The following is a 27340-nucleotide window of genomic DNA, read 5'->3' as shown; positions in this document are numbered from 1 at the left end:
TGAACCGCTGACAGCATGCTCACAGCCTGGGGGCTGGGAACAGCTGGTGCCCCCCCCGTAGCCTCTGCCCTCATCCGTGCCCACTCTGGGGGTGGCAGGAGCAGCAACACTGTTGGCCGGGGGCAGAGGATGCCCAACAACTTGCTGGAGGTGCTAACCCACCATTTGGCTCTGTTGCCTGTCCCGCACGTGCCCTCTATTCCCCCACCTCAGCCTGAGCTTAACCCGGCATGTATAGTGTGGGGATTAAGGTTATCTAGGCTTACGGGAGATGGCAAAAGAGGGGGAGTCTGGGGGCCAGAGACTAGAGGCCTAAAAGGACAGAGAGATGGATACCAGATGTAGGAGATCTTGGGGGAGACACACTGCGGGGGAAGTGAGACCCTCTGTGAAACTCCACTCATCTTGCTAGCACCATTCCCTTTGACTTCTTCAGCCTTCTTTACTGCCCACCATTCTTTTTTTGTTGTTTTAGTTTTTTCCTTTGGGGCGGGGGTTAGGTTTATTTATTTATTATTATTTTTTAAAGTTTAATTTTTTTAATGGGGGTGCTGGGGATTGAACCCAGGACCTCATACATGCTAAGCCTGTGCTCTACCACTGAGCTATACCCTCCCCATCTCCCACCATTCTTACTGCCCTCTCCTCTGTGCTTGAGAAAGCCTGGGGGCATCTGCCGGACGAGTGCAAGGAAGGCAGTGTGTACTTCCAGCCTCAGCCTTCCCTGTGCTTTCGGGAAGCCAGCCTAGGTGGTCCCTGTCTCAGCCTCAGAGAGTGCACCAGGAAGGGGGCCCAGGACTCTGCACCCCTTCTCCAGCTCATGGCCCTGCAGCAGCAGCTGTGGTTTGTACCTCCATTGCAGCCCACTCTGAGTCTCATCCTCCCAAGTCTGGAGGAATCGAAGGCGGGTGCCAGTGTTCGTGCAACACTGGGCTTCTAGGGAGTCACTGGCCCCTCCGGACCTGTTTCCTCCTCCAGAAATGGTGTTGGACTTGCCTGGGGACCCTTTACCTGGGGGCTATGAACCCCTTTAAAAGGTATGCAAAATTATATGATGGGACCAGTTGCATGTTCTTGAGAGAATGGACATATCTTTTCATTAGAATTTCACCAGGCTCCAGGACCTGGAAGAGACCCAGCAGTTGTAAGGGGCCGCTCCCAGGCACTGCCCTGGGAAGGGGTTAGAGGACCCTGGCGGAAAGAGGTAACTTGGGGCCGGGGGTGAGCTTCAAAAAGAGGTGACTGAACCTAAGGCTTCCCAAGAAATAGGTTCCTACAACCTGATACTTCCCTGCCACTCCAGCCTCCCTCCAATACCCCCTAAAAGTGAGGGAGTTTCCTTCACCTTCAGTTACCTGTGAGGGAACAGCGCCATCTCCTGGTCCACCATGGGATCTGTTTTATGTGCTGTAGGCTCAGGAATCCCAGTGAGGGTCTCTTGCTTGAGTATCTTATTCTCCTTCTGGTCATCCCTCTAATGCCTGGATGGGGTGGAGGTGGGCAGCCTTCAGCGCCCTTCCTCCTCTGGTCTGGGCCTGGAAAGGAAGTGCCTCATGTTCCAAGCCTGGCCAAGGCCCTTCCTCTTCTAGGCCACGGCGCCCCCATGTGGAATGGCAAAGGATGAGAACAAGGATACATTATGCACAGGTGGCTACAGTGGCAACAGTGAGCCTGAAATCAGTTTTCTTAGCCCAGGCTCACTGATATGCTGGAGACTGGGTATTTCTGCCTGGACTTCCCTGATTTGGGCTACCCACCTCCCCACCCTGTCCAGACTGGATGAGGGCACTGCAGGCAGAGCTAGGGAGAAGCCCACTGCCCCCGAGACCACTTTAGCCCTGCCTTTCTCACACAAGCGTAAGTGGGAACATCAGCCCAGCACACGCCCTGAAGGTTCCCTACTGGCCTTCCTGTTTTACTGCCCGCAAACAAGAATTCCTCTTGAGAAGGGTGGAGGGCAGGGAGGTAACCAGGACGGGCACATCAGTTCTTGCTGTGCAACTTTCCTCCCCAACCTGACCTCTCACCTGAGCTGGCACTCCTGTATTGGCACTGGCTGATCGACCCCCTCGCCCTGGACACCTGTCCCCCAAACTGCCACCCATTTGCTCTTCTAGCCATTCTCACCCCGACTGGTCCTGTCTCCTGATCACCAAAGGGGATCTCCTGCTCAGTCCTCCAAAGCTCGAGGCCTGGGGAGCATGCCAGACTTCTTCCTCAGCCTCCACAGTCAATGTCCATAAAGTAGTATTTTACTTACCCGCCACCCCCAACAATGCACTTGGCTCAGGCAGAACAGGTGACTCCCAACACTTTTTCTCATCTGCAAAATGGAGAAGCTGATACACGACTTTACAATGTGGTGACATTAGAGAATCAATGAGTCAATGTAAGCTGCTTCACACTACTTGGCTCACAGAACAGTTTATTGAAAAATTTATTGGCAGTTATTACTACCAGGTAAGTGGCGAAATAAAACCTCATTTGTAAAAGGGGGTATAAATTAAGCAACTCAAAATGGCTGTGACAAGTGTGTACGTTATGTGCCTTTACTCCCATTTCTGAGAAAGCTAAAGGAAAAAACTTTAGGCCATTTGTGATAGTTTTAACCAACAAAAACAAAACAGAAGCCTTGATAGGATAGGGAAGAAAAAAACTTAGAAACAGAAACTGGAATGCTCAGAAAGACAGCTTGTTGTATCTCAGTAAGGCTGTCTGAATCAGACAGCTTAGGTAGTTAGCAGTCCAGCCATCATAGCCTCTGGATTGGTGGTGGTTCAAATTCCCATTGCCCTGGAGTTCCAAGGCAGTAGATTTCAACCTTGGATCTAAGTGCAGTTGAGAAGTCTAAGCATATTATTTTGTTTTTTTAAAAAATATGTGAGAATTCAAGTCACAACTACCACCATTTGAGACCACGTCCAAGGTGCCACTCGTACCCTGCTGTAAAGGGCAGCGTCCAACGTGCCACTCATGCCCTGCTGCAAAGGGCAGTTTTGAAGCACAATATTTGAGGCTTGGATAGAAGCCACTCTTTCCCTTGCTTGGATGGAGGGGCATGAGCCTATAACCCAGTCCTCAGTTCTTGCCCTGTAAATAGTGAAGATCCACCAAGCAGCCAACAACTTTGGAAACAGATAAACGCTTGTTTTATTGAATGAGTGATCCATGTAATCGCCAAGGCCACTATGTACAGACAAGAGGAGAAGTTTATTTCTTGGTCTCTTCCTCCTTGGACAGAGTCTTGATGATCTCCTCCTTCTTGGCCTGGAGCCGCTCTTCACGGCGCTTCCGTGCTTCCTTGGTCTTAGACCTGCGGGCCTCGGCCTGGTCACTGGGTGATGGAAGAGAGAAGATGGGTAAGTTGCTGGGGAGACAGAAGCACACGCCCAGAACCCTCTGAACCTAGTTAGCTCGGGAAGTTGCTAGGGACACCAACAGCTCCTGCTTTAATTTACTGCCAGTCCCTACACCACCCAGACATAGATGGTAGGTGGTGTGCAGATCTGTACAGGACAAAGGAGCACATACCTCTAACAGCTGTATTGTGAAGAGACTGCACGTAAGTCAAGATTAGACACTAGCACTTTTTCAGTATCTCAGGAGAACCTTCATAATAAAGGTCAAAGAACCTGCCCGTGACAGAGGCCAATTCCTGAAGAAACTTACGCCAGAAGCTTCTTGCGAGCCTTGTCTGCTTTTAGCTTGTGGATGTGTTCCATGAGGATCCGCTTGTTTTTGAACACGTTACCTTTCACTTTCAGGTACAGGCTGTGATACCTGCAGGGTACAAGGCGTAGAGGTTCTGGTCAGCAGTGGGATCAACAGAGGTTGGCCCCTGGAATCTGTTCCTCTATACAAGGTCCCTAAGCATGTAGGGTTCCTTTCCCCTTTCCCCTTGCTGCAGGGACTACTTTCCTCCCTCCCCAAGGCCAATGAGACAGTTTGTGCAAAGCAGCAACGGGTCTTGGTGGGCCCAAAATACTTACATGTGACGGTCAATCTTCTTAGATTCACGGTACCTTCTGAGCAGCCGGCGCAGAATTCTCATCCTCCTCATCCAGGTTACCTTCTCAGGCATTCGAGCATTGGCAGTACCCTTTCGCTTTCCTGCGAGGAGGATGAGTCAGGCCCGCTGCAGTGCGTCTGGATTACTAGAGCCAGGTGGTTGGTCACAACAACAGCTACCAATTTCTCACTTTATAATTCACTGGGTCATATGCCAAGTGTTGTACTTCATTTTAAGTAGCATTATCTCCATTTTATAGATGATGAGCCCAAGTATTTGATTTCTTTCATTTCCTCATTTTTAAGGAAGCACAAACAAGGCAATTACTCCCCATTCACTTCACGCAGAATGCGGATGACAGGGCATGAACCAGAGCAGTAAGCTCTGGAAGGAGTAAGCTGGAAGGGGTTTTTAAAGGTTGTGTGACCTTCATCTCCCTAGATCACTCTGACCCTAGAAAGTGGTTGGAGGATTTACTGAACATTTTCCAAGTATCCACTAGAATCCTTGACAGAGCGTAGGTGCTCAATAAACGTACCAATGCCTTCAACTCCAACACTAGTGCCAATTTTCTGACTGCCACAAAGAGAAAACACACCAAGTACCATGGAATACTTGAAAAAAAAAAGGGCTCAAGATGAGACAGAAGGATCCTGAATGTATCTCAGTCTAGACATAAGCACCTACTCTAAGTCTTAGACAAAGGGGAAGAACACACTTACCTATGCCCATATGCCTGCCCTTCCGGCGGGCTAAGGTATTTTTCCGGCATCGAGCCCGGGAATGGACAGTCACAGGCTTTCGGATGATCAACCCATCTTTGATCAGCTTCCGGATCTGCTGACCTGGGAAAACATAATGCACCTGGTCAGTTAGCTAGGGCTTAGCCCCAAGAACACCAGTCACAGTCAAGTCCAAATAGGACAGGCCAGAGAGACAGTGCTCATATTGTTTTCAAAAATGGTAGAAAGTGGTGTTTTACAGCACATTCTCTCTATATCCACTGACTCTCCTACACCACTCTCCTTGACTATAAATTCCCACTTGCCCAGGCTCTATTCGGATTTGAGCCCAATCTCCCTCCCCAACTGTAAAAATCCCATTGTACTGGTCCCCATTAACTATTACAGTGATCCTGAATGAAGTCTGCCTTATCATCTTTAGCAAATGTCACTGAATACTTTTTCCCCCTGTAACAGTATTATACAGAAGTAACGTAGGCGTATCAATGCTATCTGCAGGACTGACATCTGAATAATTATATGCCAACAGGCATCTACTAAAGCCTGAGGCCCCAGGTCTTCCCACTTCATCATTTCTTTGGCCATTTCAACTCCCAAGTCCCTGAACTACCTTTTCATAAATCCTTCACACAGCTGTAAAAAACATCCACTCTAGTAATAACTATTATGACTCCTCCACTTTATAAGACCCCCCCCCAGACTATGAGCTCTCCTAGGTTCAAGAGCCAACACAATTGTGCCATCTTCCATTTCATAGAGGATGAGAAAGGGATACGGTGAAGAAAGGACAAAGATGCCAAGAACTTACGGGAGTTGGCGTTGGCGATTTCATTGGTCTCATTGGGGTCCAACCAGACTTTTTTCTTGCCACAGCGGAGGACACTGGAGGCAAGCCTCTTCTGAAGCCTGAGCATACTGTGACAAACAGAAAACACTATCAGGACCTGGAAGCCACTCCTGGGAAAGAATGAACACAACAAGCAAGATCTGCCCTCCGAAGTTTCCCAACATTGTAAAACCTGCAGGAAAGTGGACATGTATATGTATATAATACTAGGGACAAACACCACCCCCCACCTTTCTGCCGCCCACAACCTACCGCTAGATTAAGGACTTTTTCCTTTATGAAGATCTTTGTTAAAGCTGTGGCTACGCCTTCCTGTAGTAGCAACTGCCCACCCGAGGATGAAGACAAAGTCTAAACCAAGTCTTAACTCTGGAAAATGAGACTAACGGATAAAACTGGAACAAGAGGAGGCTTACGCACTTTCTGGTATTCAGTTCAAAAAAGAGTTTAAAGAATCCCAAATAGACAATTTTAAAAAAAGTGAAGAAAAAAAGTGGCCAGTGAACCTGATTTGCTAGTCTAGCTATTTGTTTCGTTTTCCTCGTCTTACCACAGTAATAAACTAGCCTTAAATATTTTCTTATAATAGGTCTACGGGGCAGAAGGCTTCAAAGTTCTAGAGATCACCTCACTCTAGGCAGTCAGAAGCCTGGGGCCTACGCAAGGCCTGTCCTCCGTCTCATGGAAGCAGAGATAGGCTCGGATCCATAAATCAGCCCAGCAAGTAAGGGGACCACAGCCCAGTCCCTGCCGCCGCCTTTCCTCTGCCCGCGTGGGAAGTCCGGGACACGTGTGGGTCCAGGGATCCTACCCTCCCCCGGCGTACACTTCCCGAGACGCTCCCCCACCCCCACCCTCTGAAGCCAGGTACTAGTGTGCTCCGGCCGACCGCTAGCTCCGGGGCCAGTCGCTTCAGGGTCATCTCCACCTCACCTCTCCCACCCCGGGCCGCGGTTCTGAGCCGCACAGTCCCCCAGCAACGGGAATCAAACAATATCGGAGACCCCAGCGGCCTTACCTCATGGCTGCGGCCGCAGCGCCGAAAGGAAAGAATTCGCTCTCGCCAGTCTCCTCCCATTATCTGTGAAGGGGAGAGCCCATCCTCCGCTCCGCTTTCGCCCGTATTCCTCTCCGGTCCTTTCATCTTCTGAGACCCTAAACTTACTTATATCTTCTGTAAAGGCCCAGAATAATAGAAGATAAATGTCAGGAATGGGTTTTAAACTTAAAAACAAAGAAAATATACCCCTTCGGTCGGGGAAAGTGGTATAGTCCGACTTCCTATTGGGCATGCGCAGCAAGGATGCCTGATCACGTGGGTAGTGGAAGCCGGAAGTCAGCTTGTTTGCGCAGGCGGGATGACGGAGTTTTGCTAGAGTGGCCTACTCTTCGCAGGCTCTCTAGATTCGCTGGATTTATTAGCGGGAAAAAAAAAATTAATAATGAAGAAAGAGAGAATAATGAGGGCAGATATCGGACAAAAGCAATCTTTTATTCACTCTCCCAGAAATTGGGAGCTCCTGGAGCGCAGAATAGCTCACGAAACACGTTTGTTTTTGAGCCACTGTGGTCCTTAATCTATGCCTCAGTTTCCTCTTTTGTATAGTGTCCCTAATTCTAGTATATCCGAAGTCAAGTTGTGAAACATCACGAGTTAACCTTTGCAATTTGCAAAGGATGGTATTAAGACAAGCTCTTTGGTGGCAGGAAACTAGTTTTTGTTTTTGCTTCTGCCGTACTACAGTGGCCATGGAGCTTTACACATAGAAAGCACTTAGAGAAATAGTGAATGAATAGTTGTGAAAGTCTGAAAAAAAAAATCGAATGACAGGACCTGTCATAATTCATTCCTCCTGCTCTGGAGTACCCAATACAAAAACCCAAGGAGAATATTCTGGGGTCCAAGAAACCTAGATCTTGAGTTGTGACCCCAAATCTTTGCTTCACTCCAGCTGATAACCCCGTATCTATCATCTGACTTTCCTGGCTGCTAAATAGAGCTGAGAAGGCAAAAAAAAAAAAAAAAAAAAAGGAAAGGAAGCAAAATTTATACCACTTGCTCACAACGCAATTAGAGTCATTGTCGTTTTACAGCTGAGTGAGGTAGCAGAAATTGAAAATCCAGGTCTTTCTGACTACAGAACCCATGCCTTCTCTGTCAAACCAGGCTCTCTTATGCCCAAGTGGAAGAAGAGAGTCCTTCTCAGGGTTGGGTCTGTTCATGGAACAATACTAATGAGCTTCATCTTCATTCTCAAAGTGATGTGATCAGAGAAATGGCTTAGGCTGGACATCACTTGTTGCAGAACCCAGGGTGAGAAGTATATTCTACAGTCTCCCCTCCAGCAGAACACAGAAGGTTGGCTTATTTTAGGGTCACAGAACCTGGCCAAATTTTCTCCATTCTACTCATCTCTTCTCTTTGTGGAGCAGGGGAAGGGGTAGAGTAAGGAGGTAACTGGTCCTCCCGTACTGACTGACCGCTGTACAGCACCTTACAGCATCTCCAAACACCCCAGCTATCTATCATTTCATCTTCCCAATAATCCCAGGTGACAAAGACACCACAGTACCAACAATCCTATTTTACAGGAGAGTTGTACTGATTTGTCCAGGGCCATACCACCGGAAAGATCCTGAGCTAAACTGGCACTAAGGTCTCTTGCCAGAATCCCCTGCTCTTTTTCTCTCCACAGATCATGGTGGGGTCAAGGTCTTGGATGTCTGTCCCCACATCAGGATGAAGGGGGACAATGCATGTCAAAGTTCATTAGATATGATTTTAGCCAGTCTCCCCTGCCTCAGCTCCACATTTCTTCCTCCTTTTCCCTCTCTTTTCTGAGGAACACAGACCTCAACCGGGCCCACTCCTGGCCTTTTGGAAGGGTCTGGGGTCTGGTGGATATTAGCAAGGGCAACAGGACTCCTGGGTCCCTAGAATTTCTTGTTGTTGTTACTGTTGGGACTCCCTTTGGACACCCTCCCCACCCCTGCTTCAGCCTCCAGGCGGCCAGCGAGGGAGGAGCCTTTCTGTTTGGTTCAAGGCGGCCTGGGCCCACAATGGGAAGAAAAGAGTTAAAGCCGGGTCCCAGGATCACCAGGGCCGGGAAGTTCCGGTGGCCCAAGCTGGGGTGGAATGGGGAGACCGGCTAAGAAGAGCGGTTTGGGACAGAAGAGGGGGGCGGTACCAGCCGTGCTAATCTGCGCTTCAGCTCCATCGGTGTTTGGCATCCACTGGTAAACCGCACCCCCTACCCCTCGCTCTCAGGGCCTTGGCCAGTTTCTAATCCCCCCAAAGTGGGCCATCCTCACACTAGGCCAGTCTGAGGCCAGCTCTCGCCGGGAGGGGTGTGCGTCCTCCCGCCGCCCTCCCATTGTCTGTGCGGAGCTGGCGAAGGGGCTGCGAGGGGCGGGGCCGGGGCGGGCGGAGGGAGGGAAGGAGGGAGGGGCGGGTGGGAGCGGAGGGGGCGGGGGGAGATGCTGAGCCTTCAGGGGCGGAGGAGGCGGCGGCAGCAGAGGAGAGAGCGGGAGGAGGGAGGGAAGGCAGGAAGAGGGCAACCGAAGGCCGGGCCAGGTGGCTGGACCCGGTGCTGGCCGCGCTGCGCTGCTCTCCGTTCCGACGGCCTCTCTCATGCGTTGAGGGTGCCCGGCTGGGCCGGGCCAGCGGCCGGAGGGGACGCTCCTCTCCATGGTCCAGAAGACCAGCATGTCCCGGGGCCCTTACCCATCCTCTCAGGAGATCCCCATGGAGGTCTTCGACCCCAGCCCACAGGTGAGGCATGGTGGCCGGTCTCGAGGGAAGGGGGCCACTTCCGCGGACCTTGTGGGATCGGATCGAGGGGGACCTTGTAGGGTCCGATTGAGGGGGGCCGGGGTTATCTGCCCGGCGCAGAAGGGGAAAGGCTGCGCGCCCCCCATCCCTGCCAGTGAATGATTGATGGGCGCTTGGCTAGGAGTTGTGCTGCGGTTTTGCCGAGCGGGGAGGGGGCGGTCGGGCCTCCTGTCACCCTCGCCTCCCCGTCTCCCTCGCATTAGGGTCCCTGCTGCTCGGGTACCGGCTCCAGTGGGTTGAGAGTGTGGGTGCTGGCAAGGGGTACTGGGGGTTGAGGTAGGATAGAGAGCAAGCTCAGGCAAAGGGGGCGACGCAGAGCACGCTCAGGGGCGCCGGCGGGTGTGGGTGGGGCGGGGGTGGCACTGGGAGATGGCCGAGGCGATGGTCAGAGGGCGGTGCCAGCAGGCCTTCAGAGCCGCAGACACTGGCCGTCAGGGTTGGGGAAGGGGCCATCTCCGGGCCAGGCCACCTTCCTAGTCACTTCAGCGCCACCCCTATATTGGACCAGCTCCCCTCCCCCAACACCCGCGTTCGTTCTCTCTTCCCCACCCCATCCCCCAGGCCTGGAAACCGCCTCCGAAGTTTGGAAAGTTGGATCAATGCCAACTCACTGTCCTGGAGGGGAAGAAGCTGTGTTACCTGGGGGAGGGGGCTGTGTCATCCCTCCCCCACTCACATTTTTCCTGTACCCCTGAGTTACCCCCAGGAAGGAGTAGTCTTGAGTGTGGTGGGTGCCCATGGAGTGACCAGCAGGGTCTGGGGTGGTCTTGCCAGGGAATTTCTCTGAGACATGTCCTTTTATAATGTGGCAACACCCCAAGTCTAGGATAGAATTAACTCTTTTCTCACTGTGGCCTGCCTGAAGCAACTGTAACCACCATGATAATGTGCTTGATGGGCACGTGGGGGGAGTCAGATCAGACCTAAAAATACCTCCCTTCCCCACCCCAGGCCCCTTGGAGCCTGTGAGGCAGCTGACTGGGGCCTTCCTTTCAGCTGTTCCTTGTCCCTCTGGGTGCCACTCCCTTTTCCCAGCCTGGGATGGTGGTGGTGATGTGACAGAGAGTCTGGGGCTCACTGAGGGATCCTCAATCCTAGAGGTTGATATATGTCTATATGTCTAGTTTGAGAGAAGGTGATAGGAGGGAGGATTCTCAAAGGGTTCCCAGGTGCCCTTCTCTCCCACCTACCCATCCTCCTCCTTGTACTCAGGCCCAAGGAACCTCTAGTCTGGCCGTAGCTTATCTGGCTTCTTTGGCAAAGAAACTCTAGGATGGAGGCTGGGGGCAGGGGCTTGGAGGGCCTGAACCCTCAATCATTCCCCCTCCCCAGACTGGCTGGGGGCCAATGTGTGTATGTGAGTTGGAGAGGGCAAAGAAGCAGCCCCCTTTATAGGAGGCCTGGAAATACCTGAATGTGTGGCTGCTTGAGAGGTCAGGCCGTGTCACTCCTCCCAAGCCAGGAGCCCAGCCAGTGGGACTGAGCCAGGCTTCCCCGAAGACCTGCAGGGACTGTGTCCTGGCTCATGTCAGGGGGCATTTAGATGGATGCAGCCTGGTGGATACTATGAGGACAGGATGGGGACAGGATTTGGGCAGTGGCAGCTGGGGTATAGAGGGCTTTATCCCTCTTGCCCCCTTGGGGAGAGGTGTGATCACTGTGATGGTGAGGAGGGGGCTGAGAAAAAGTCCTGCCAGGATAGGTGGGGGGCTAAATCTGCCCCTCATGAGTCAGGGTTGGGTTTAGATGTTTACTTTCCCAATGCAGTTCCATGCCCCCTCCTCGCTCCCTGGGAATCTAGTTTTAGGTCTCCAAGAGCTGAGAGCTGCAACTCCCCTCCCTACTCTGCGAAAACAGGGCAAGAGTTGGGCTTGGGGAAGCCAAGCTGGGCCTGGGTTGGCGATTCCTCTTCTCTCTGGGGGCCACAGGCACACTCAGCCCCTCTCTGCTCTAGCTGAGGTAGGGAGGAAGGGGGACTTTCCCAGGCTCTCTTCACCCCCAGCACTGCAGGCAGCCTCTCCCTTCCCCCTGAGGCTGCTGCAGCCTGCCCAGCATCTTAATTAGCTTTGCTGCCTAATGAGCCTCCAGCTTCTCAGCACCTCCCCCCTCCCAACCTCTCTGGCTTGGTTTTGGGGGTTTCTGTGTGTGCTTCCTAGGGCTCTCTTGCACTGTCTCCCACCCCATGGCTGTGGTCTGGGCCCTCCCTCCCTCTCGGGCTGTACCATCTCAGGAAGAAGATGGAGGGGCGGGCTATTCAGATCAGGGAATATTTCTAAGGCTTGGCTGTAGTTCTGGGCCTGATGGGATGAGGATTGGGAATGGGCTTTTCTGATTCTACTCTTGTCCCTTCCTGGCTTCTTTAGGGCAAATACAGCAAGAGGAAAGGGCGGTTCAAAAGGTCAGATGGGAGCACATCCTCGGATACAACATCCAACAGCTTTGTCCGCCAGGTAATGGGGAGGCTGGGCTGAGAGGAGGGAGGTGGCTGGTTGGTGGAGACCAGGAATGGTGAGCTGGGTCTGAGGCTTTCTCCAGGTGCCCTACCCCCTGTCATTTGTCACTTGCCTGGAACCACCCCATCACCCTTACACCCCATGACCTCCTCTGCATCTACTGTCAGCTGCACCCACTCCCTCAGCCCCCGCCCAGCCCCTCCCCCAGCACCAGGCACCAGCCCCTGCTGCCTGGCTGCCTGCGTCATCTCATTCAGGGACAGCCTGGCCTGCCTCCTTCTAGCTTGCTTCAGGCTGTCACCCACTCCCCCTGCCGGCTGTCTCCTTCCATGTCCTCCCCCAGAATCTGTGACAGCATGGGGTAGAGGCAGGTTCTAAGAAATGAGGAGCCAGGACATTTGGGGCCCTGGAGTCCTGATTAGGGGTGGATCAGGGAAATGCCCTCCACATCCAGATGTGAGTATTCCTTAATATGCAGAGAGAAAGATTGTTGAGGGAAGTGGAGGAGAGACAGGAGGAAGTTGACTTTAGAGAGGACTTTAGCCCAGCACCCCTGACCAAAGTGGTTAACTAAGTAGTTTTCTGGGATCTTCAGTTCTCAGGAAGATACCATTCTGTTCTAACTCAACCCCAGGCCATCTCAGGCTCAGGGAGAAGAAGTGAGAGAGCCATGTGGTTGCTATGACTACAGAGCATCTCAACAAAGCCTGGTACCCAAAAAAGGCGAGAGGGGCTTAGGATCAGATGAGGAAAGGAATCCATTGAAGAAAAAATGGGCAAGTGTATGAGGGCAGAGGATAGTAGGGAGGTCAGCCCCCAGGGCCAAGAAAGAGAGGGTGATGCCGGGCAGACCCACTACAGATTGGAGCGAGGCCCTTGTTTATGATTCTTCTGTCTGCACAACACTTGGCACATGTGAGCCCAGGCCTGACTTGAGAGAGTCAGGGAAGAGGCCCTTCATCCCAGTACCTTGTAAGTATACAAAAAGACGGGAAGTCCTTTCTTTGATCTTTCCCTCATCCTTGGTGTTGTAGGGCCAGGGCTGGGGATTAGGAAGAATGACACTGTGCTCAGTGGAGCCCCTTTTCACAGAAAAGGTCTTCGTTCTTTCCGTGTTTGCCAACCCAGGGAAGCAGACCCCAGCCTCCAGTCCTTCCTCCTCTCAGTTCCCAGCTCTGACCCCCAGTTGGTGGCAGGGAGTGGGGGGGCAGACCTTGCCACATCTCTGAGCTAAATATACCCTAGCAGTTTGCACATGTAGCAACTCTGCTTGTAACCTGAGCCCCTGGGGGAACGGGCAATTTGGGCCACCCCCTAGGCCAGCAGGGCCAGGCACTGAGGGCGCTGGGATGGAGGCGCCCAACCGGACCCTCGTAGTGGTGAGCTGGGGGTGGGGCGGGGGTGAGGGGGTGGGAGCAGCCCCTCAGGAAAGCAGGTGGGGGGCCTTCACTCCAGCCTGCCTCCTTGCCTCCTCACTGTTTCCTTGTCTCCCGCCATTTCTGGGGTGTGTGTGTGTGTGTGTTGCGGTCAGTAAGTGCCTCTCTTCCGCTCCATCTCTGGGTCTGTTTTTCTGCTCCTCCCAGTGTCTGTCTTCCTGACTCTGCGTGTTCCTGTCAGGAGGGGTAGAGAATGGTCAATTAACTGGTTTTCACTCTTTGTGTCTTTTTTCCAGCTTTTACTAGTGACCCCACCCCACCCCATCCTCTCTCCTCATAAGTCTCCCATTTTCATGATTTGGCTGGGAAAGGGGTGGGCACCTGCACCAGCTGATGACCAGGGCACTCTGGAGAGGTGGGACTCCATCTGCTCTCTTTCCCAGATCCCCTCCATACCAAGCTAGTGGGCATTCCTGGCCAAGTGACCCTTTCACATCCTCAGGAAAGACCCCCCCCATCTCTGAAGTCCTACTCTTTCTTCACGTCACCTCCTGCCCTTTGTTAATAACACAACCGCTGCACAGTCACACAAATCCACACCTCCTGACTCCTGCCCTCACGTGCTCTCAGGGACACAGACACCGAGGGCACCCCGCTGTATGCACTCACGTGTACCTGTGTGCATTCAGTCATGCACACCAGGACACACCACAGAACATACCTTGCTAAACATACTTGAAGCTGTACATCCAGGCACATCCATGAATAAGCGTGTTCATTCATGCCTTGGGTCTGGACAGGCTGTGTGTGTCTTACACATGTGCTTGCATTGCTGAGGGAGTTCCTTGTGCTCAGGGATGGTCAGTGTGATTGAGAGCAGCTTCCTGGCACACTGAGACTTCTGAACCCGCCTTAACCCTGGCAGCTGGCAGCCCCGGTACTGGGGAAAGGCTTGCCCATGTTCTTCTCTGAACTTGCCTCTCCTGCCTGCACCACCCCAGGGATCGTGGGTTCTTTGTCGTATCTTAGGAGAGCCTGAGGGTTGGGGCTTCCCTGCTTCTGGCGTGGGAGGTAAAAGCCTATCTTCCCTCACCCTTGAGCAGAAGATAGCAAAATTTTGTGTGGCTCTATCATACGAGCAGTCTGTCCGTTGCCAACAGTGCAGAGAGCTCAGGCCTAAGCTGGTGGCTACCGTCCCTGGAAGGACTCACTGGGCCTCTACTGAGTCTGTCTCAGCCGGTGCTGGGGGCAGGGTAATAAAGGAGGAGCAGGGATTGGAGACTCGTCCCTTGGCACTCCTCCCCTGAGCTGTGCCCCTATCAGGTTCCCACCCCTCCCTGGGCCCCAGGCAGCTGTCCTTGGACCTGCCACAACCCCCTGCTTGCTGCTTGCTTGCTTTACCCTCCCTAGGGCCACACTCTTCCCTGGGGCCTGCAGACTTCGCTCTCTGGCTCTTCCCATTTAATACCACTGTCTCCTAGCCCTTGTGGTATTGTGCCAGGCTGATCAGGGCTTGGGGCGTCCGTGATGGGGGACTTCCGAGGTCCAGGAGCTGGAGAGGCACCATTGGCCCTGAGCTGGCCCTGTCTGTTTCCAGGGCTCAGCAGAGTCCTACACCAGCCGTCCGTCAGACTCCGATGTGTCTCTGGAGGAGGACCGGGAAGCCTTAAGGAAGGAGGCAGAGCGCCAGGCATTAGCCCAGCTCGAGAAAGCCAAGGTGAGACAGATGTGCAGGGCGGCACTGGCATTATTTCCCTCACCCCTTGCCTTGGAGGCAGCCTGGGCAGACCCAGGGTCAAGTCGTGGCCTATCCACTTCCTAGCCGGTGTCCCACTGGGCTTCAACGTGCCTCTATCTTTCACCTGTAAAATGTAGGCTATGATACCTGCTCCTAATAAAGTATAGTGAGTGTCTAATACTGTTTCTGTATATAATAGGAGCTTGAGAAGTGCTAAAAATTTCCACTTATTTCTGGAGTCAGACTTTCTGGACTAACTCTTGTTAGCTGTGTGATCTTAGGCAAGTCACTTAACCTTCCTGAACTTTAGTCTCCTCATTCATCAAAATGAAGATAGTGATTGTACTTAACTTCATAGGGTTTTGTGATGAATAAATGAAATAATGCCTGTAAAACATGTAACAGTACCTGGCACGCTGAACAGTAGCCACTATCAGTAGTGTTACTATTGCTTATTAATATTATTATTATTCCTTCTCGGTGTCATTCTGGGCTCCCCCACCACCAACACTTATCATTTCCTGATGGCCCTCTCCATCCTAAGGGTGGAGGACTGAATTCTATTTTTTGCTTTCTTTTTTTTTTTAATTGTAAAATTTAATATATACATGAAAAGCTGCATGAACTATTGAGTATATGTTTTAATGAACAATTTACAAAACAAACCTCTCCCTAATCACCACCCCAGTCAGGAAGTTGTACATCACATTATGGTTTAACCCTCTGGTTTTCATCCTTCCTGGGCACCTCCCCTAGACCAAGCCAGTGGCATTTGCTGTGAGGACAAATGTCGGCTACAACCCATCTCCAGGGGATGAGGTGCCTGTGCAGGGAGTGGCCATCACCTTCGAGCCCAAGGACTTCCTGCACATCAAAGAGGTGGGGAGAGATCACTTGGCATCTGGAGGGGAGGGCAGGGTAGTGGGTGCCACGAGAGGGGCAACTGGAACCCTAGTGGAGAAATTCTGAGCCAAGCAGAGCTGGGCTAAATCTGCTGTGTGACAAATCTTTGTACCTTTCTGAGCTTCGAATTTCTCATTGGTAAAATGGGATGGTAATGCCTAGGTCACAAGTTGTTGGGAAGGTTGGTGATGAAGCCTGTCAGTGGAGCGGCCGTGCGCCAGGCACATGGAGGTGTCAGCATTTACTCCTCTCCCCGCCTTTCCAGGGTAGAGCTGGCACGTGGTGGGAGGAAGGTCTCTCAGAACAGGGATGTGCTTGGGGACAGGGTGGTCCATGGCATAAGAGGATGCTGGTCCCAGAGAGTCCTGAGAATTGGAGGCTGTACTCAGAGGCAGGAGCCAGGGCCGGGCTCTTTGAGGGTGCCACTGTCTGAACAGGGTAGGCAAGTCCTGGGGTGGTGTCCCCTGGAGCTGGCTGCTGGCTTGTTCTGCTAATCTCCCTCTTGGTCTCTCCCACCTGCAACTACCGTTGCTGTTTGCAGAAATACAATAATGACTGGTGGATCGGACGGTTGGTGAAGGAGGGCTGTGAGGTTGGCTTCATCCCCAGCCCCGTCAAACTGGACAGCCTGCGCCTCCTGCAGGAACAGAAGCTGCGCCAGAACCGCCTCAGCTCCAGGTGTCTGGCTGGGGGCGGGGCACTCCCACCCCCAGGAGAGGCCATCCAGCCAGGACTAGGCCCCAAGGGTTGACCCATACCCCTGAGGACACAGAGTCTCCTGTGGCATCACTGGTGGGAATAGAGAATCTGGGAGCAGGGGGCGGGCAGCCTGGGAGGGAACACGATCCCCCACTCTCACGCCCACCTCCTTGCTCATGGCTCCATTTGCTTCTCTCTCTGCCCACACAGCAAATCAGGTGACAACTCCAGCTCCAGTCTGGGAGACGTGGTGACTGGCACCCGCCGCCCCACACCCCCTGCCAGTGGTAAGAGCTGCCACCACCCCAGGGGGTGGGGTGGAGCTCCTGGGTGGGATGGTCTTCCTACTGCCTGACCCTTGCCTTCCCCACAATAAGGGGTACCCCAATCCTGAGTCCTCCAAACACATCCAGTGGTACCCCCTCCCTGAAGAGTAGGACACGCCACAAGCTGGGCCTGTCAGCTCCCATTCTCTCATGTCTCTCCTCTCCCATCTCTTTGGTAGCTCCATCTCTCTGCCTGACTCCCCCACCCCTCCCCCCCATTCATTTCTCCCAGCCCTGTTCCATTCACCTCTTCTTCTTTCTTTTTTCCCCATCCCATCCCTGCGTTCTGTACTTGTGTCTCCATGTCCATCACACTCCTCCCCACCTCGCCTCCTTCCTCCCTCAATCCTGACTCTCCGGTCCAGGTAATGAAATGACTAACTTAGCCTTTGAACTAGACCCCCTAGAGTTAGAGGATGAGGAAGCAGAGCTTGGTGAGCAGAGTGGCTCCGCCAAGACTAGTGTTAGCAGTGTCACCACCCCGCCACCCCACGGCAAACGCATCCCCTTCTTCAAGAAGGTAATTCTTGCTGGGTTCTTGCAAGAGGGGAGGTCAGGGCCCAGCTGTTTGGCAGGGGGATGAGGGCTGGGATGGATTGAGATGTGGTACCAGCCTGATTCTGTGCATATCAGGCCTTCCTGCTGAGGAGGAGGGGAGGGTCGAGTGGCACCAAGGTCGGGCACATCTGTCGCCGCACCCTAACCCACTCCCCCAGAAGGGATGGTTCTGCAGTTGAAGCGCCCCTTCTCTTGGAAGGCTGCCCCACCCCCAACTGAAAGCAGAATCTGGTGGAAATGAAACCTGACCTTTCCCCTTACTACCAGTGGGATAGTCCATGTTTGCCCCACGTGTGAAGTGGAAAGTGGAATGGTGACCCTTCTTTGCCATTTTTGGACTCCTTGGGGCTAGGGTGGGCACCTGGGGGTCTCCTGGCTGCAAAGTAGGACAGTTAAGGGAACCTTTAAAATGGGCTGGTTGGTCTGCACTGGGGCCATGAGATGGGCACCAAATTAGGGGCTGTCACTCTTCCCAGCTCTTTTCCAAGACCCAGAAAGGGGGTAGAGGATATCTGAATTTTTCCAAGTTCCCTGACTCACTGTCAGTCCCACTCCCAGCCCTGAGCCAGGGACATCTCTGGCTCACCCTTGGCATGGGGTCCCGTCCCCTCTCTCTGGCTCTGTCTGTCACTAACACGCATGCCTTGTTATCTCTCCTCGTCTGCCCGCTCTTCCTCCCTCTCTTGTCCTGGCTCCTCCCTTGCCCTCTGCCCCTGCCTGGGTACCCTCCCCTTTCTCCTCCCCTCCCCCCTCTTGGCATTCTGGACCCAGCCAAACAGAAGCAGAAATCGGTGAGTATCACAGCTTTCTGTGTCCCTCTCCCCACCCCCTGGGATGAGCTAGGGGACCTTCTAACACCCATTCCCATATCTGCCCCCTATGTCCCCCACCCCTCCTGGTTCTCCTTCGCCGTACCTCCCCATCCCCACTCCAATCCCCACATCCGGGCTTTGGGACCAGGGGTGGAAAGGATGCATGGGGGAGCCTGGAGGTGGGGGAACAGGGGCTAATGCCATCTCCACTCTGGGGTTTCCCCTTCCTGCTTCCCCCCCAGACAGAGCATGTGCCCCCCTATGACGTGGTACCTTCCATGAGGCCCATCATCCTGGTGGGACCGTCGCTCAAGGGATATGAGGTAGGAGCCCCTAGAGGGGAGTGGACCCAGAGGGGCCCAGACCTCCAGAGAGACTCCATAGAAAGGTCTTTAGACCCCAGAGAGATTCCGTAGCAGGGCCCTCCCAGGGTTTCCTCCCCAGAGGGCCACAGACCTTCAGAGAACACCTGCCTCAGGGGGGCCCAACCCACAGGGAGACCCACTCAGAAGGGTCTAGTCCTCTCTACCCCACCTCCTCCCCAGAAAAGTCCTCCCAGAGATACCACCTAAAAGGACTTTAGGAACCAGAAACCCCAGGGGAGGCCCCTCGGACTCAGGAGGACTGCCCCCTCTTCCCAACAGGGACCCATTCCTATCAGGGGTTTTAGAAGAAAATAGAAGGTCAGGGGACAAATACCCAGTAGTCCACCCTTCCTGAGGGGCTTTAAACACCTGACTTCTCCCCCACCCCAACTCCCAACCTCAGGTTACAGACATGATGCAGAAAGCTTTATTTGACTTCTTGAAGCATCGGTTTGATGGCAGGTAAGATCCTGGGAGCTGGCTCTCCACCCCCACCGTGGTCCTCTGCTGCCAGGGACGGGCAGAATGGCTTGAATGACAATCCTGAAACTCTTGGACTGAGGGATAAGAGGCAGGCTAGAGCCTGGGGAGTCGGCAGGGCATTTTAGCCCACACGGACCCCTGACTCCCCTTGCCCCATCCTCCAGGATCTCCATCACTCGTGTGACGGCAGACATTTCCCTGGCTAAGCGCTCAGTCCTCAACAACCCCAGCAAACACATCATCATTGAACGCTCCAACACACGCTCCAGCCTGGGTGAGCCCACCCCTTAACCCCACCCCCTGACCTCTGTGCTGGGGCCAGATGTGTGAGGGACAGGGGCATCTCCAGAAGTGTTATATTTGCCAACCGCCTCCTGGGAGCCCCCCCTTACGTTTCCCTTCCCCATGATTCCACTCCCCCAGCTGAGGTTCAGAGCGAAATCGAGCGAATCTTTGAGCTAGCCCGGACCCTTCAGTTGGTTGCCCTGGACGCCGACACCATCAACCACCCAGCCCAGCTCTCCAAGACCTCACTAGCCCCCATCATTGTTTACATCAAGATCACCTCTCCTAAGGTGAGTGCAAGAGTCTTATCCTAATGGGGACAGGAGTGCTCTGGTTGGGCTGCCTGAGTTTAAACCCCAGGTACTGCTTACTAATTGTGTAACTTAATCTCCCGCCGCCTTGATTCCCCTGTCAAACTCCATTGTATAGATATGGTGAAGCTTCAACCTAATGTGAATCCTTAGCACTTAGCAAAGGGTCTCATATAATGTATCTCATCATGTATTAACTATTATAAATATTATTATTAGGGTCATGCAGGCCTGTCCCCTGTCTCTACTTTGGTTGACCTCCCATCCTTAGTCCAGAAAACAGAAAGAATTCTGTGCTTTTTGTCCCAGTGTCACCCAGCTCGTTAGCAGTTGAGAGGTCCTTCTTGTCTTTTTGCTGCTCTGCCCTCATTTAGGCCTTGATAAAGATGAAATTGGTAAGAAGGCCGTTGTCCTTTGTCATATTGCATCTCCATTAGTTTGCCCTCCTAGACATTATCAGGGGTTTGAGAAACATGGAGGGTGAATTTAGGTGAAGGATTTGAAGTTAGAAGACAGCCTGGGGTTCAAAGCCTAGCCCTGATTGGCTTGTTTTTAATTGATTGATTAAATTTTGTTGTTGGTTTTTTTGGTTGTTGTATTTTATTGAGCTTGAGATCTTCGGGGGGAGATTATTTAGCCTTTGAACCTCAATTTCTTTACCTACAAAATGAGGATTATGGTCCCTCTCTTATGTTATTATTGAGAGGATTGGAGGACGAGAGGATTGGAGGATTGATGTAAAAAGCCTAGAGTTCTGTCTGATTCCTGAAGGCAATCAGAGTGGTGACTGTTGCAGGCTAGCCCTGGCTGAGTGGAGCACCCAGTGACTTAACCTTTCTGAGTCCCAAGTTTCTAATGGACATAAAGTGGGTGATGGGATTTAAGTACTTCCTGGGGACGCTGAAAGGATCAAATGAGATAATGAATGCAAAAACACTTCTGAGCTAGAAATTAACACACACTTTCATTTCCTACCCTGAGCCCTAACTGAGGTTAAGGGTGGGGACTCTGGAGCCAGATGCCTGAGTGTATGTCCCAGTGCTGCCACTTACCGGCTCTGTGCTCCTCTGGCGAGTCACCTGACTTTCTCTGTGCCTCAGTTTCCTCATTTGCAAAATAGGGATCCTCAAATGGTGGGTGTGAAGATTAAGTAAACAGACTACCCATGCAGAGTGCCTGGCACCTACTAAGCTCTGTATCTGTTCTGTTTTTCAAAGATGTTTATTTTGAAATAATTTCAAATTTACAGAGGAGGTACAAGAGTAGCACAGAGGACTCTCACTCTCTGAACACCCTTCACTCAGATTCACCACTGTTTTTTAATAGCTTTATTGAAAAAAAAATCACATACCATTCAATTCAGCCATTTCCAGTGTACAATTTAATTTTTTTCAGACTCACTAATTTTGAACATTTGCCACACTAACTTCACCTCTATGTACGCAAATTTTACGTGTATATGTGTGTTTATGTATGTATACCTGAACCATTGGAGAGTAAGTTGTAGATATTGCATGTCTTTATCCCGAAATATTCCCAAATGTATTTCTTTAGAACAAGGACATTAACTTACATAACCACAGTACAGTTTTGTCAAATTCAAGAAATCTTATCTAAAATACAGTCCATCATCAGTTTCATCAGTTGTCCCAGTAATGCCCCTTACAGCAATTTTCCCTTCAGTCCAGGATCACACGTCCTTTAGTTGTATCTCGTTAGTATTCTTTAAGCTGAATTTGTTCCTCAGCTTTTCTTGGATTTTCATGACACAGACATTTTTGAAGAGTACAGATCACCTATTTTGCAGATTGTTCCTCAGTGTGGCTTTGATGTTTCCCAGTGACTAGATTTAGGTTTTGCATGTCTGGTAGGAACATCATCAGCGCGGTCTGTCCTTGTGAGTGCATTGCATTGGGAAGCACGGGATGTCAGATTGTTGTGTCATTGATGTTGTTAACTTTGATCACTTAGATTAGACTGTGGCTTTATATTTGGCTATCATTATCATTATTGTTATGGTTGAGGTAAGAATAATAATAGTGGCTGCGTAACGGGATGATCATCAGGATGAAATGAATTGATCATGTAAAAAGCACAGAATAGTGCCAGCACATAGAGAGTGTCCCTATAAAGAATGGTTGCTGCTGTTAACGTGGAGGGGAAGTTGGCCCTGAGAATGAAGCCTATAAAGAAGGTTAGAGGAGCTGAGAAGGAGAATCACTGCCCTTCATACAGCCACTGCTAGAACTTTTCAGAAGAGGCTGGCCTGAGACCCAGGAGAGAGCCTGAGCATCGTGTAGGATGGACACAGTGCTGGTGAGGTCATTTCTGAAGCGGCAGCCGGGCTGAGAGTCATGGCACATCCCCCGCCCTGATACTGCCTGTCCACTCTGGCTCCAACCAGCATCTGCCTCTCTGGCTTGGTGCATTGTGAGGTCCCTCTAGCTCCTTCTCTCCCCCTACAAACCAGGTACTTCAGAGGCTCATCAAGTCTCGAGGGAAGTCTCAGTCGAAACACCTCAATGTCCAAATTGCGGCCTCGGAGAAGCTGGCGCAGTGTCCCCCCGTGAGTGCTTAGACCCAGAGGAAGGGAAAGGGGGGCATTTGGGTTCTCCTGGTTTCCTCTGGCCTTCATGAGAGGGTGACCAGGAACACTTGGGCCCCGTCCTTAGGTGCAGAAAAGAGTGTGAGACAGGCAGTCACAGACTGCGTTCAAGCCCCAGAAGTAGGGGGTGGGGGGTATAGCTCAGTGATAGAGCACGTGCTTGGCTTGCAGGAGGTCCAGGGTTCAATCCCCCGTGCCTCCATTAAGGGGAAAAAAAGAAAAAGAACTAGCCCCAGAAGCACCACTTCTCTGTAGGGAGTTAAGCACCCCTCCACACCTTGGTTGCCTTATATGTAGAATGAAGGAGTTGGAGTTCTGTCAAATTAGATATCTGGGAACCCTCCTCTTCCTGGACATACAGAGGTTTCTTTTTAACTTTGTCCTTCAACCCCTCGACTCCACCCACTGCCCCCAGGCCACACCCTCACCCCTTGGTCACGCCCAGCTCATCCCAGCCCCACCCTTAACCCCGCCTCCGCAGGAAATGTTTGACATCATCCTGGATGAGAACCAATTGGAGGATGCCTGCGAGCACTTGGCCGAGTACTTGGAAGCCTATTGGAAGGCCACACACCCGCCCAGCAGCACTCCACCCAATCCGCTGCTGAACCGCACCATGGCTACTGCAGCCCTGGCTGCCAGCCCTGCCCCTGTCTCCAACCTACAGGTACAGGTGCTCACCTCACTCAGGAGAAATCTGAGCTTCTGGGGCGGGCTGGAGGCCTCGCAGAAGGCCAGGGCGGTGCCCCAGCAGCAGGAGCACACCATGTAGGTGCCCCACCCATCTCCCCTCCCGCCCAGGGCTCGGAAGGAACTGGAGTGCAGGGAACATGGGGAAGGAAGGGAAGAGTTTTATTTTGTAAAAAATGTGGTGAGTGGCAGCTTCTGGTGTCTGTGGTTTTTGATGGGATTGGGGCTGGCTGGTGGTGCCTCCCTGGGCCTGGTCCCATAGGACTTCATCTGCTACTTCAGTGGCTTTGGATATGAGGCCTAATTAGGGGCCTTATAAGACAAGTGACTAGAAAGAAAACAGGAAGACCTATATATTCATTTGCTGGAGTGCACACCCATTTTAGACCCAACAGAGGTCATAGCATTTTAGACCCATCAGAGCAAGGGCCCTCAGACTCAGGAAATCCCACAGAGCAGGGTCATTAAAACCAGAGAGACTGCCCCCTCTCGCAGAGCCCTAATCCCTCGAGGTTTCTCAGACGGGCCCCAAAATGAAACATTTTCTATGAGTTGATGCAGAACCTTCCACTCTAAACAGATTCCAGGAAAGACCCTCTGGTGAGTGCCTCACCCTGCCTAGACCTCCTCCCATGGGAGCCACATTGCCTGTCTCTGAGATCAGACCATTAAGTATTGGGTTCTAGATTAGAGCCAGAAGAAACCCATGAAATCATTCTAGACCATTGCTTTCTAAATGTGTTTTCGGCACCAGAGGCCATTTGTTCACTGAATCTTATGTGGAAGCTCAGTATTATTAGATAAGCCTCCTTGCTCTGCTAGGAGGGAGCTAGCTGCTTGGCCTCCACTTCCCCTCCATGGCGACCCCTGAAGACTTCTGTGCCCTGTCCACCCTCCCCAGATCTCTGGGGAATAGTTTGGAAACTGCTGCTCTAGGCTAATCCCCATCACACCACCACAGAGAAACTGGGTCATTGAGAGGGGAGTCAACTGCTCAAGGTCACACAACTTGAAGTGGCAGGGGATGGGACTAGAACCCAGGCCTCTTTGTGCCCCACCCAGGAGCATGCATGGTGGCTGTGACCATCAGATCACCTTCATGTGGCATTTGGTGCTGAGGACATTGGGCCATCTCATCATTGCTGGTGGGGGATAGAGACCCATCAGCCTTCCCCCGCTGAAGCATTGAGTCTTTGTTGGGGGCAAGCGAGGAATCCCATCAACCTTGGAGAGAGTCACCTGACTAGGGAATGGGTGGGAGGAAGTGTGGGTTTCCCGAAGCCTGTGATTAGAGTCTGGTTGGGCTGAAGGAGCTGGGGTTAATGAGCTGGAGTTGAAATCCCCCCTTCATATATTTGGGAAACTGGGGCAATGACTAACTCAATCAACCACTAACAAGTGGCAATACTAATGAGCTGTTAATGATGATTTTCCCCAAGACAGCGTTAATGACGTGTCTTGAAGCTATGATTAATCGTCCATGGGTTCTGTACCATGGTTACCAGGAGAGTTCACGCCTCCTCACACCTTAAGAAAGTTGGGTTCCCCCTGTCCTAATAGAGAAGCAAATGCCTTGAGTTCTGTCCTCTGGCTGGGCTCTAGAGCCATTTGCTGGCTGCCCATCCCCTGGGGCCAGCACCCTCCTCCTTAAGCCAGGCTGGGTGTCTTGGTGCCGTCACTAACCTGCGTTGCTTTGTTGTGTTTCTCTCACCCCTGCCTGATCTGCATGGTGTGTGCCGTCTGTCTGCTAACCAGGGACCCTACCTTGCTTCCGGGGACCAGTCACTGGAACGGGCCACCGGGGAGCATGCCAGCGTGCACGAGTACCCGGGAGAGCTGGGCCAGCCCCCAGGCCTTTACTCCAGCAGCCACCCGCCAGGCCGGGCGGGCACCCTGCGGGCACTGTCCCGCCAAGACACGTTTGATGCCGACACCTCCGGCAACCGAAACTCTGCCTACACGGAGCTGGGAGACTCGTGTGTGGACATGGAGACTGACCCCTCTGAGGGGCCAGGGCTTGGAGACCCTGCAGGGGGCAGCACTCCACCAGCCCGACAGGGATCCTGGGAGGATGAGGAAGAAGACTATGAAGAGGAGCTGACCGACAACCGGAACCGCGGCCGGAATAAGGCCCGCTACTGCGCGGAGGGCAGGGGTCCAGTTCTCGGGCGCAACAAGAATGAGCTGGAGGGCTGGGGTCGGGGTGTATACATCCGCTGAGAGGCAGGGGCCATACCGAGGGAGGAAGGGCTCTGAGCCCAGGGGAGGGGAGGGACGGAGGGGCTCACCACTGGGGATGTATCCTGCCTCCAGGGGGCGCTGTCTCCTTTCAGATGCCTTTGCTCAATGTTTGGGGTTTCTTAAGTGGTAACATCCCACCCGGCTCCTGGGAGTCCCTTAAGCCCCAGCTGTAGGTTTTTATCTACTTACTGTGGATGGATAAGGGGATGCCCACCTTTCTTCAGTGTCCCCTTCCCCACCTCAGGGGGCTCTCTCCCCTCACCCAGAGAAAAGGTGCACTTCCTTAACTCCTTCTACTCCGGGCTCTAAATGAGGGTCCTAAATGGGATGGCCCTTTCTTTTTCCAACCTCGAGTATTTGGGAAGGGTAGGGGGGCTTTTCCTGGAGAGGGAGACTACAGACTCTTTCTCATGATGGCTCTCTTCCCCAAACCCTAGATCCAGGGTCCCTCATCATGCCCACCCCTCCCCCCAGGTTTCTGGCAGCATTGTCTGGGAGTGAAAGCTACAGCGTGGAAGCCCCATGGGGAGCTTGTCTTGGGGAGTGGTCTGAGTGGAAACTGGCAGGCATCAGTAGTGCCCTCTGCCCGCCCAGAACCTAGAACCCTGAGGAGGGGGTAACCCGAGATGCTGCTACCTGCCCCACCACCTCCATGCCTCAGCCTTTGCCTACCCCAGGAATGAGCTTTGCCTACAACATCCCTTGCCTGCTGCCATCAGAAGAGGGGGGGCTCCTCTGCATCTGAGCCCCCCTGAATCCCCATGTCACCTGGGTGTGGAGCCCATGGAATACTCTGGTCTGTCTCATTTTGAAACCAAAAAACTGCTCCTTCACTCTCACTCAGGCCCCAGGGGAGAGGCCCTGTGGGTTGGTGCCCCAGAAGTAATCACCACCCCAGGGGTTGCCTTGGGACCTCGGATCTCCCCTGGGGGGCTTGGCTGCTGCTGCTGCTGCTCTATATTTGCCTCTTGTGATCCTGTCCTTCACCCATGTCCACTCCCCCCAGGAGAGGCCTTGATACCTCCTCTGCCCTGAGTGTCCCTCTGCCTAGGATCCCCATAGCTCAGCAGCCCTGCCCCCCTCCCCAGCACCCTGCTGGGTCAGAGAGAGCCGACTGTGCCAACGAGGACGGGGCCCTGCCCGGCTGCCTGCCTCAGGGATGGGCACTTCATGCCTGTCTCGCCACCTCCTGTGCCAATGTTGTCCCACCCGGGAGTGGGGTGCAGCTTCCACTTACTGGTTAGAAGACACCACTGCCCAACCTTTCCCCCTCCCTGTCTGGTGTCGTGCCCCCATCTGTCCGTCTGTTCGTCTGTACTCCCCTAGGAGAAGTATTTTGCCACATATAAAACCGCCGTCCTGTCCTTTGTGGCCGCCTCCTGAGCCTGCTTCTTTGTTCCCACCGTACAGTTGCCAGCTAGACGTGTGGGAGCTGCCCACCGGCAGGGAGGGAGAGCGAGGGATTGGGCACAGGAATAAGCTGTGGCCTGAATTGTTCACTCAGCAGGAGAAATGGTGCTTTGTTTTGCGGCTCTCTGATGCATTACGTTCAAGCCTGACAGGAGCTTCATGGCCCGTCTGAGCTCTCCACTCAGCCCCAAGCCCCTTGTCCGGCCCACCTCCGCATCAGTAGAGGCGGGAAAATGGGAAGCTGAGACAGGGAAGTAGGGTGAGATCCAGACCCGCTGACATGCTGTCTTAGAGGCACGTGCTTGTGTTTCTGTTCCTGTGGCCTCAGCTGCTCCCCAACACCTCAGGAGAGGGAGGCGCTGAGCTGCTCCCTCCAGTGATGCCCCACAGCTACCCCCCCCAGCCCCTGCTGACCAGCCTTGTGGGAGGGAAGGAGGTCTCCGTGGTGCGGGGTCGAGAATCTGGAATTCCCCCAGCCCCAGCCTGAGAGACCTAACGATCAAGAGCAAGGGAGAAAATCAGCAGGTGACAGTGCCAGTTACTGCCATCACCAGCTGGCAGGATGTGGACTTCTGATGGTTGTTACTGCTGTCACCTGTAGCCTGCACCCACAAACCATTTCTCCACTCTCCTGATTCTTGTTTTTGGAGTGGT

General features: G+C 52.9%; 2 protein-coding genes across 6 annotated transcripts; one reads left to right on the top strand and one right to left on the bottom strand.

Annotated features, from left to right (window-relative positions):
• Window positions 1-3126: 3126 nt before the first annotated feature.
• On the bottom strand, window positions 3127-6746 carry RPL19 (ribosomal protein L19). The gene is made up of 6 exons (XM_032457907.1): window positions 6618-6746; window positions 5561-5667; window positions 4732-4854; window positions 3990-4110; window positions 3670-3780; window positions 3127-3334 (listed from the first exon to the last, which is right to left on the bottom strand). Exons 1-6 carry the CDS (start codon window positions 6620-6622, stop codon window positions 3211-3213), a joined length of 591 nt encoding a protein of 196 aa, XP_032313798.1. The 5' UTR covers window positions 6623-6746; the 3' UTR covers window positions 3127-3210.
• Window positions 6747-9096: 2350 nt separating this feature from the next.
• On the top strand, window positions 9097-26645 carry CACNB1 (calcium voltage-gated channel auxiliary subunit beta 1). 5 transcript variants are annotated; one of them, XM_032457905.1, is made up of 14 exons: window positions 9097-9371; window positions 11795-11881; window positions 14858-14977; window positions 15755-15877; window positions 16443-16579; window positions 16811-16887; window positions 18256-18275; window positions 18539-18619; window positions 19065-19123; window positions 19309-19418; window positions 19568-19719; window positions 22211-22306; window positions 22827-23012; window positions 24791-26645. In XM_032457905.1, the coding sequence occupies exons 1-14, from the start codon at window positions 9288-9290 to the stop codon at window positions 25253-25255; spliced, it is 1797 nt and encodes a 598-aa protein (XP_032313796.1). In that variant the 5' UTR covers window positions 9097-9287; the 3' UTR covers window positions 25256-26645. The 5 variants fall into 5 exon arrangements, with proteins under 5 accessions (XP_032313796.1, XP_032313795.1, XP_032313797.1 ...); XM_032457904.1 differs by lacking the exon at window positions 18256-18275 and adding an exon at window positions 17292-17446 and having other exon boundaries at window positions 9098-9371; XM_032457906.1 differs by lacking the exons at window positions 18256-18275; window positions 24791-26645 and adding an exon at window positions 17292-17446 and having other exon boundaries at window positions 9099-9371; window positions 22827-23226.
• The last annotated feature ends 695 nt before the right edge of the window (window positions 26646-27340 follow it).

Source organism: Camelus ferus, chromosome 16 (assembly GCF_009834535.1).
Source record: "Camelus ferus isolate YT-003-E chromosome 16, BCGSAC_Cfer_1.0, whole genome shotgun sequence".
NCBI lineage: Eukaryota > Metazoa > Chordata > Mammalia > Artiodactyla > Camelidae > Camelus > Camelus ferus.
The sequence above is the reverse complement of the archived record's forward strand: the minus strand, read 5'-3'. Positions and strand labels throughout refer to the sequence as shown.

Bases quoted from the DNA above. Each gene is read 5' to 3' on its own strand.
- RPL19 (XM_032457907.1), bottom strand. The intron at 4,111-4,731 runs GTAAGTGTGTTC...TCCTCCTCGCAG, and splicing joins GGGCAGGCATATGGGCATAG to GAAAGCGAAAGGGTACTGCC. The intron at 3,335-3,669 runs GTAAGTTTCTTC...TCCATCACCCAG, and splicing joins GCTCGCAAGAAGCTTCTGGC to TGACCAGGCCGAGGCCCGCA.
- CACNB1 (XM_032457904.1), top strand. From the start codon at position 9,288: ATGGTCCAGAAGACCAGCATGTCCCGGGGCCCTTACCCATCCTCTCAG. The intron at 14,978-15,754 runs GTGAGACAGATG...CACCTCCCCTAG, and splicing joins CCCAGCTCGAGAAAGCCAAG to ACCAAGCCAGTGGCATTTGC. The intron at 16,888-17,291 runs GTAAGAGCTGCC...TCTCCGGTCCAG, and splicing joins CCCCACACCCCCTGCCAGTG to GTAATGAAATGACTAACTTA.